We start from the raw sequence: 10,570 nt of genomic DNA on the forward strand, positions 1-10,570 counted from the left end.
TAATGGCTTTTAAATGCACTGTATATTGAACTAGATTGCCTTCACAGGAATTTACTAATTTACAAAATGAAACTTTTTGATATTTACAGAAATAAAATCTTTCCAATTCCTTTCTTCATGTGATTCCCCCCCCCCCCCACCCACCACCACGTTACATATTTGCTGATTTCTTTGGTATGTGTTTAGGTGAAGCATCTGCATAAAGGAGTTTACATAGAGTGCCACGGAGTCAATATCTTTTGTGCACTCTTCTACAATTGTGTTTCCAACACTATAGGGAGGCACTGGTTTGTTTGTTTATTTGTTTGTTTGTAATGAGCAGAAAACGGAACATGGAACGTCAAAAAAACCAGTGTCTTAATGGAGTAACAATATTTTATCGAACTTATCAGAACCTTTGATTGACAGTGGTTAGTCTCACAATGGCTGGGCTGATGTACATGCAAAGTCTTGACCAATATTAGAAAGGAAATGAAAAGATAATGTACCTAATGAATTTAAATCAAACTCACAAAAGCCAGGAAATTCAAAGAGCTAAGATCATTACTTAAAGTTCAGTTCTACTTTGAAAACTGATCCTGTAAAAATGGTATTGCAGAGTTTTATTATATTTCACATATACCCAGTTTACAAATCTTTACTGGTAAGCGAGGATCAGAAATTTGTCACCCTTACTCATAATACTTCTTGAATAGTTCCACTGACAACGAAACTACTCGTGGAATAATCTGGCCCACAATAATGATTTTTTTCCACTTTTGAGCCCTGCATGCTTAACAAGGGGTGAAACAATCAAGCTCTCTTCATCCTGGCCGTAACTTCATAAAGATTCTGCAGTTGTAAGTTATCTAACAATTCTGTTGAAGATGTGTAATACAGAATAGAATCCAGCTTTTTTTCCAGAGCTGCATTGACTCGGCAGTATATATTTTTGCCACTAGAGTAAGGAAATATGTTTCACAATACTCAGCGAGGGCAGATCTGCTGTGTAAGAGAATACCATTTTTACAGTCACTTTTACCATGTCCACAGCTGCACTACAATGTATATTGTTTCTGGGTATATTGACATAACAGAATGTACATGGTACAAAAAACCATGATCAGTAATCCTTACAGTAATTGAAATAATAGACTCAATTCACATTTCAGTTTGGTTGGCAAAGACACCTGCAACATTGTAGTGCATAATGCAGATGAGCTATACACAAATGTAACACTAATAGTAAAGCCATTGTTTTTACAGGTGTAAAATCAATTTTACGCTATGGATCAGACTATGGGAAGAAGCTATATGTAGTGATAACATAAAGAGCCACAATTTTCTCAGTTCAAAAGATTTCTGTGACTAGAGGGTCTCTGAGGGCATTATACACTTTCAGTGTGAATTGTTTTTTAAAGAGCTTGAATATACAAGGAATACAGGGAATTTTGAATATACAAGGAATACAGAGCTGGGCTTGTAGTGATCTGATCTTATGTGATCAGATCACTACAAGCCCAGCTCTGTATTCCTTGTATATTCAAAATTCCCTTTGAAATCACTGGGAGCATTGGATGCTCAGGAATGCAGGATGAGACCCAATCTTTAACTATCTGGGGGAGGGGGAGGATAGGAATGAAAAAGTACCCCGTTGTTCTAAGAAAGGCTGGTTGTTCCATAAGGCAGATAAAATGCTGTTGTTATAATAATATTATGGTACATTTAAAAAAAAAAAGTAGGGCTGTGGCAAGGATTAAGTTTCATTCCTGGACTTTTAACTGAAGGAAATAGTTTTATAAACAATGTTCAGAGAGAAATGGTCTTAATTTAAAAAGCACCATTTGCATTCAGTCTTTTAATACAAACTAGTTTGGTAATAAGAAAAGACGGATGGTTTGGGCATTTGCATTATATGTAATAAGGACTTTCATTTGTTATTATATCAGTAAATCACAAAGATTAAAATGAGTTTGAAGATTTGCAATGCAAATTACCTTATGCTTACATAACTATTGTATTGAAGCATACAGGGAAATATTGTCTTCACTGTTATTCAGCTCACCATGTTTTTTTCTACTGCTTGTAGCTCAGAGTTCCTTAGAGCACTATTGGATTGCCCACATCTCTTGCCAACTTCTAGTTTCAGCCGGCATGAAGAGATGCATTCAGAAATTCTTGCCAACTGTATTGCTAATTGTGCTGTAAGAATCATTCAAAAGGCAGCAATCTCTTCAGAAAAAATGAGTAAAGTCCTATGAAAAATTAACACATTGGACTTGCTCCTACAGAATTCAGTAGGATTCTCCTCATTCACGGACTTGAGTGGGATCAGGATCTGGACACACTGGGCCCAAACCTCAGATGGTATTATTTATTATAGCTCATTTACTTCATGTCACGAATCAGTGTCAATTAAAATCAATGGAGGATCTAGTCCATTGTATACTAAGATGCTAGTGTTTCGATGAATCATAGAAATCTGGGGCTGGAAGGGACCTCAAGAAGACATCTATTCCTTCCCACCATGCTGAGGTAGGAAAAAGTATACCTAGACCATCCCTGACCAGTGTTTGTCTAACCTGTTCTTAAAACCTCCCTTAAAACAGGGATTCCACAACCTCCCTAGATAACCTGTGTCAGGGCTTAAATATTCTTTTTCCTAATATCTAACCTAAATCTTCCTCGCTGCGAACTAAGCTGATAACTTCTTGTCCTACCCTTGGTGGACATGGAGAACAGTTGATCACCATCATCTTTATAATAAACTTTTACAGGTTTGAAGACTGTTATCATGTTGCCCCTCAGTTTATTCTCCTCTAAACTAAACAGGCCCAGTTCTTTCAACCTTTCCTCATAGGTCATGTTTTATAAACCTCTTATCATTTTTGTTGCTCTCCTCTGGACTCTCTCCAATTTGTCCACATCATTCTTAAAGTGTGGGGCCCAAAACTGGACACAGTACAGCTAAGGCCTCATCAGTGCCAAATAGAGGGGTGCAAAGTACCGCCGATGTCTTATATACGACAATCCTGTTAATGCATCTCAGAATGACATTTGACTTGTTTGGAACTGCATCACACTGTTGACTAATATTCAATTTATGATCCATTATTGCCCCCAAATCCTTTTCTGCAGTATTGCTGCCTAGCCAATTATTCCCCATTTTGTAGCTGTGCGTTTGATTTTGCCTTCCTAAGTGCAGTGCTTTGCACATGTCTTTATTGAAATTCATCTTGTTGATTTCAGACCAATTCTCCAATTTATCAAGGTCATGATGCATTCTAATCCTGTTCTCCAAAGGACATGAGAGTTTGCTGCAATGCACTAATAACTTGTACAGATCTATCAATCATAGCCCCAGGGACCCAGCTGGTACCTCTCCTCACCAGTCAAATGCTCCAGCCAGTAGGGGCAGAAGCAGCCAAAGCAGAACGTCTTCTGGGTATTCAGAGAACTTTCTATAGTTTTGATTGGATTGCCTCTGCCCTGTGCTGTTTGGCTGTTTGTTCTAACCCTTCTGCATTGCAGCTCTCTCCCCCTCCCTTTTCCTTACAGTTTCTTCACCTCAGCTTCACTACACACCTGCCCGTCTTGCCCCTTTTCCCCTGCCATGTCTCCTCACTCCCTCATACCCTCCCTTTTCTTTGTATTAATGTATCCCCTCTTAAGTGTACCCACCCAAATAATAATAATGGAACTAACATGCTGTTTGCTGCCATCACATTGTTCACTCTGCTTGTGTGTTCTACCCCTCTCCCCATCCTACTCATGTCTTCTCTGTTTAGACTGTAAGCTCTTCAGGGCAAGGACCATTTACTACTCTGCATTTCTACAGCACATAACACAATGGGTGCACACACTTGGTCAGCCCTTAGGCACTACCATAATAAACATTTTACATATTTTCAATAATAGCTACCTATTTTCAGGATTCTGAGCTTTTCAAGAATGCATGGAAAGATACAGAAAGGGTTGCTATACTAATTACAGCTGCCAGGGCTAGAAGCAGGTTTTGTAGTAGGTCCTTTACCACTACCATCACCTCCTACTTTTCACAAAAAAGCATTTTTCTCCACAAATTTAGCAGGATAACAATGAAGGATGAGATTGAAAATTTAAGGAAAAATTTAAGGATGATTGCACCATCTAAGGCTTTGTCTACACTGCAACTGAAACCCTGTGGCTGGCTCGTGCCAGCTGGCTCGTGCCAGCTAACTCGCTCTTGTCAGGCTTGGGCTAAGGGGCTGTTTAATTGTGATGTAGACATATGGGCTCAGGCTGAAGCCCAGGCTCTCGGACCCTGCAAGGTGATCTCAAATACAGAGGTGACTAACAATAATTGTTTTATTTATACAAGCAAATTCATTTACAGAAGAAGAAGAAAAAATAGCAATATGTTGAAATCATGTATGAAATTAATAACATCTTTTCTCAATATTATGATCTGTATTTTCTGCTGTAGGATCTTTTGCTAATCGGCCTATTACAGTTTGGCTTTCTTGGTTCTTAGCATAATAGGTTAATATTATCTATGAGTAGCAAAATATTTAAGGAGGATCCCCATTCTAGAGAGGTTTGTACAAAAGTGAATTAGTTAAACATTTTGAAGCTGGGATATTGTTTGTTCTGTTATCAGATGTCATCTTTGCTGATGTGTGCGGTGCATAGAAGACAGACTTCAATACAAACCTCAAGATCTAATTAGTGCTTCAGTTCACCAACAAGGCTCTGAACAGCATTTCCTATCTAATGAACACTTTCCCTTTTCTATATAATGTAATTACAGACCAGGCTGTTTCCCATTAATCAAATAAATGAAAACAGCCTGTTTTTTCTTTTCTGTTATATTATTGGGAACATGCTTCCCATTAAAGTCAGTGTTTGTTATCTCAGCAAAGGATGGTGTGACTTAAATGTATTTAAGAAGGGTTAATAATATTTTACTTTTTTTTATTGCTTCCCATTTAAGAGAGTACTAACACATTTTACAAACAATAATGAACATTCAGAACAGTTTATGAGGCAGGGAAAAAGAGGAAGAGAAAGATTGAATGACATGCTCAAGAGTGGGTCAGTAGCATAGGCAGGTATATGACCAAGATTTTCTAACTCCTGGTCCTGTGCTTTAACCACTAGTTACAATTACAATTAGTAATCTGAGAGAAGTGGGATGTTCTTACCTCAGAAATCAATAGTGAGTCACAGTAAATGATACTAGCATGACCGGTATAGTTTGATTGGGCAGGCTGCTATTTGCATCACTGCCAGAGCTCTGTATCCCAGTGATTATAATGCGGTCACTTAATCATATTCTGTGGAACAAAAACTAACAAGTTTGTTAAACTGAGGTTAATTTGATTAATCAGTGTTAAGAAGCTCTATCCATTTGGTTGTTGCAATAGGAATTATTAGCTATTTGGAGCTGCTCAGGTGTACCTTGACATAAATTCAAGTTTCTGTTGTTTAAAAAAAAAAAAGGCCTCAGTCACTTTAGCCTCTGTAATAACTGTGCAATAAGGATCTGTACAAATGATGATTTATATATTGATAGAGGCTTATGAGAGGAATTGAATGCTTTGCAAAACTCAACCTCTACGTCATCTGTGAGCCTAGTCCTGCCCCCGCCGAAGTCAATACAAGTTTTGACATTCTACTAAGAATCCCTGACATGATTTGCTACTGTGTGCATGAACTTAAAAACATGATATCCAGTTTTCCAGGTAGAATAAGTAACAATAAGCACAAGATGTCAATTTATTTATGAGACATTATTTGCCCATTGTAGGCACTACTGGAATTTAAATAGATAGTAAATCAAATATGCATAATTAATATTCAGTATTAACTTTAAAACTGTGATGTGAAAAGTAAACCACAGTAAGTTAGCAGGTATTCATTGGCTTGCATTTTTTAACATTTTTCCTACCTAACTGCATTTATTTTCTTCCCTCTCCAGATGCAGCAATTGTTCCATGAAAATTATGAACACAATCGGAAGGGTTACATCCAAGATCTTCACAACAGTAAAATACACACAGCTATAACACTTCATCCTAATAAAAGGCCAGCCTACCAATATAGACTCCACAATTACATACTGAGCCGCAAAATTTCAGAACTACGCTATCGCACGATCCAGCTCCATAGAGAAAGTGCCCTGATGAGTAAGCTCAGTAACAGTGAAATAAATAAGGAAGATCAGCAGCTGGGAATGATGCCCTCTTTCAATCGCTTCCAGCCCCGTGAAAGGAATGAAGTCATTGAATGGGAATTCCTGACAGGTAAGCTCCTTTATGCTGTGGCTGAGAATCAACCACCCAGACAAAGCATTAATAGCATTCTGCGGGCAGCATTGGATGACACAGTGATGCAAGTAATGGAAATGATAAATGAGAACTCTAAATCTAGAGGAAGGCTTATTGATTTCAAGGAAATACAATATGGCTACCGTAGGGTTGATCCTATGCATGGAGTGGAGTACATCCTGGATTTACTGCTTTTGTACAAAAGACACAAAGGAAGAAAACTTACGGTTCCAGTGAGACGTCATGCTTACCTTCAGCAATTGTTTAGCAAGCCTTTTTTCAAAGAGGCAGAGGAACTGGATGTAAAAGGCTTTGTGGAGAATATTAACAGTGATATTCAGTCTTTCTCTTTTCTTTCAAATTCTTTAAAGATTTTTTCATCATTCCAAGACACCAAAGAAATAGGAGGACATAGTGACAAGAAAATACATATTCTTGTCCCTCTCACAGGAAGATATGACATTTTCTTAAGATTTATGGAGAATTTTGAAAAGACTTGTGTTATTCCCAGGCAGAATGTAAAGCTGGCAGTAATTCTGTTCAGTTCTGATTCTGGCCAAGATTCCAGCAAACACAGAGAGTTAATTAAAGAATATCATAATAAGTATCCGAAGGCAGATATGACCCTAATTCCTATGACAGGAGAGTTTTCCAGAGGTTTAGGTCTTGAAATGGCCTCATCTCAATTTGACAATGACACTTTGCTGCTATTCTGTGATGTTGACCTGATATTCACACCAGACTTTCTCCAACGATGCAGAGATAATACTATTCAAGGACAGCAGGTTTATTATCCCATTATCTTTAGTCAATATGATCCAAAAGTAATATATGGAGGCAGCCCTCCAGGCGACAGTAACTTTGTTTTCACAAAGAAAACTGGATTTTGGCGAGACTATGGATTTGGAATCACTTGTATTTACAAAAGTGATCTACTGAGTGCTGGTGGATTTGATACCTCAATTCAAGGCTGGGGACTTGAGGATGTAGATCTCTTTACTAAAGTAATAGCTTCTGGGCTGACGGCTTTTAGAAGTCAAGAAGTTGGAGTTGTACACATTTTTCATCCAGTTCAGTGTGACCCAAATTTAGACCCTAAACAATACAAAATGTGCTTGGGGTCCAAAGCAAGTACATTTGCTTCTGCCATGCAGCTGGCTGAACTCTGGCTAGAAAAACATTTAGGTGTCAGGTACAATCGAACTCTCTCCTGACATTCCAGCTCATTCTGCCTTTTGGGGGGGAGTTTATATTGTTGTTGTTGTTTTTATTTTACTGTCATATTCTTAAACTCCTCTTTGTCTTCCAAAGGGTGTATGTTGACCTCAAAAAAGATGAGACGGCTGTACACTATTTCCAATTCCTACTGAACTGATTAGATGTATTACTTTCCTATGCCCTCTATTCAAAATTGACCGAACTCAAGGATATCAAATGATCTCACGGAGCACATCCATCATGAGACACTGCATCAAACGAATGTTCTCTTTGGGCTTTAGGATGCAATATCAGTTTTTGTTGTATTTGTCAAACTTAATGTGATACATATATTTACTGGTGAAGGTACCACAAAAGTGCTTTATGCTTCCTCTGGGGAAGGAACTCTGTAACATAAACTTGAGTTTTATAATTTATACAAGGACTTATATATATATAAACACTACTTTTCTTCATCTTAAGAATTTTTAAAGTAAATTAATAACTATGATTGTACCTTTATTTTTAAAAAAAAGAAAAACTGAGGAGTGTCTTTCCAAATGCAACTGGTACTGGCTACCAAGGTCCTTAAAAGTCTTACTGTAATAATGCGCTCCTCATTATTGTCTGCTCTGTGCGAATGAACTTTATTTTCTCAAGGGAATGTGATTTAATCAAATACTCGTGTACATTTTAGAAGCTTTGTGAAAAAATGTCCTTCATTTGCTGGCAAGAAGAAACTATGACAGAACATGATTATTTATAATAAAGTGTAGACATACAGTATTCTTTTTCAAAACATAGAATAAGTTGCTGTGTCTCTTTTTAAAATGAGTCTCTAATATATACATGATTTTCTTTTACGTTCCTTTAATAAAGCTGCACTTGATACAAAGGGTGACAAAAGGTTAATTAAAATTGCCTTTTTTTACATTTGTGCATTAATATTGGTATTCAGAAACCAACCATTGTAAAATTTCAAAAATTGTAAAAAAAAATTATTTAAATATGAACATTTCTACTGCTGGTCAAAGTTCCTTGCCAGTATATTTATACTAGTGGAAGTTATAGGACTGTGTTAAGATTTATCTTTCTGGACAGCCTGAAATTGTCATATTATGGATCTGTGGAATACTTAAAATGAAACCAACATAAGAAACAATAAATATAAAGTCAATTTTTATACTTACGTTTTTTGTATAGGGAAAATATGTAATCATTTTAAACATACATGTTTTCTCTTCAGGTGGTGTTTTCTTGCACAGGTTTTCTTTTTTCCTTTTTGTTTTTGACACACATTTAGAATATTTTGCTCAGAGTCTTTGGTAACAACTCACAAAGTATACGAAACCATCAGATTTTAGCCAAGCTTGAGTTAATATGTTGGATGGATGTAATAACTAATGCAGTTGACTTCAGACTATATTGCAAGAAGAGCTGGGCAAATGATGCAAATAAAAATTCCTCAAGTATTTGTTCATATGTTTCTGCAAACTTGTTTTGACTATGTTCATCCCCTTTTGCATTCCCTTTCCAAGTGACTAATATTTATTGTACAGACATACAGGGAAATTTCCTAGAGGCCTGAAGACCTGTTGGCCACCCAAGACTCCTACAACAGTGGCAGATTAAGTACAGATCCCACAGATCCCTCCTGGATGGCAGAAGACTCAATAGAATTCAAATCTAGAAATTAATCCTTGCAAGGAAAAGGCATCACCAGTGAAGAAGAGTGGGGACAGAGGATTTGGGCCCAGGATTGGCCACAGTTGCCCTCTGATGTCTCTTGTGTTTCAATGTAATGTACTGTCATGGTAGGAGGCATGATCTTTGAGACACCCCAGAATTCATAGTACAGTAGTATGTTTAATTCAAAGTTCAAACACAAGAAGTAGCAATAGGCAAAGGGCAACACATACAGCAGCCCAGGCACTGAAACAGATGAGCTCATTTTAAAAAAATCACAACATGAAGTGATGGCAGTGGTACTTCCAACCCCCTTTATTTCAAGTGAGAAAAGACTATTACCATCACCCTTCATCTTTGTGAAGAAGGAGGTGGTGCTGGTGGAGGTGGGTAGATAGAGCATGAGTTACAATTACCCAGACCACCTTGGGGGACTCCTCTTCTCTCCTTTTCCTGCAGGCCAGTTCAATGCTGCTGACACAAATGTTTGGGGAAAGTAAATTTCATAGTTACATGTGAAAATATTTATGGAACCCAAAATTTAAATTTGCATGAGTATTTATGCCTAGAGTGCTTGCACTCTTGCTCAATGAGGGAACCAAGAACAGGCAACATGATTAATCTAACCAAACACAACTAACCAAGACAGCTCAAATAGCAGATATCAGAAAATGAATACTCACTGGTAAAAAAAAAAATATCCCCAAGGCTTCCCAAAGTTAACAAAACAAACAAGTAAACAAAAGAGGTTGTATGAGAAATATATGCAAGTTTAGTTGTAGCAGTTAGGGTGCTGAAATCAATATTTACTACTATTGAATAACAGAAAAAAGCTTCTTTTACTTTAAGTAAAACCAAAAGTTAAATAACAATCTATTCATATTCTTTTATTCCTTCCTAATTTTCTGCTTTTTTTCATTTTACTCCATCTGCATTTATTCACTTGACTAATGATCTAGGTTCCCATGCTTCACCCTCACTTTCCCACTTCACTTTTTCTTTGGTTCTTCCCCTTTCAGTAGATGTTGCCACAGCTTTTGAAAGTTTTTGAAACTGTGTGATATTTCCAGTATGGTTTTATGATGTCACTGCTATATAAAAATACTGAGCTAGAGCACTTTGCTGAATGAGTTTCCAGCTCTCTTACAAACAGTTTCCATTTGCTTGTCACTTTAGTTTAAAAGTATCCTCCATGTTATTACTTCATCCCTTCCTCTCTTCTCCTACAGCTTGGAATCCAACCAAGATGAGAAGTCCTTAAACCTAGGAAAATGAATAATGTTTGAGGATTTCCTCGGTTCCCATTTTGGCAGGAAAATGGCATAGCTGGCATTCCAGAACTGGATTTATCATCTCTAAGTCTAAATCTAGAAGTCTATATACTAAGCTGTGTAACTAGA

General features: G+C 37.2%; 1 protein-coding gene across 1 annotated transcript in view; it reads left to right on the top strand.

Moving 5' to 3' along the window:
- CHSY3 (chondroitin sulfate synthase 3) overlaps window positions 1-8,291 on the top strand; it is a 257,733-nt gene extending 249,442 nt beyond the window's left edge. The window contains exon 3 of the mRNA XM_084627714.1: window positions 5,939-8,291. Within this exon, the coding sequence (XP_084483840.1) occupies window positions 5,939-7,501 (1,563 nt within the window). The 3' untranslated portion in view covers window positions 7,502-8,291. The remainder of the gene's footprint in view (window positions 1-5,938) is intronic.
- Window positions 8,292-10,570: the final 2,279 nt, after the last annotated feature.

The sequence above is a fragment of the Lepidochelys olivacea genome (genome assembly GCF_965140295.1).
Source record: "Lepidochelys olivacea isolate rLepOli2 genome assembly, chromosome: 5".
In the NCBI taxonomy this organism is placed as follows: Eukaryota; Metazoa; Chordata; order Testudines; family Cheloniidae; genus Lepidochelys; species Lepidochelys olivacea.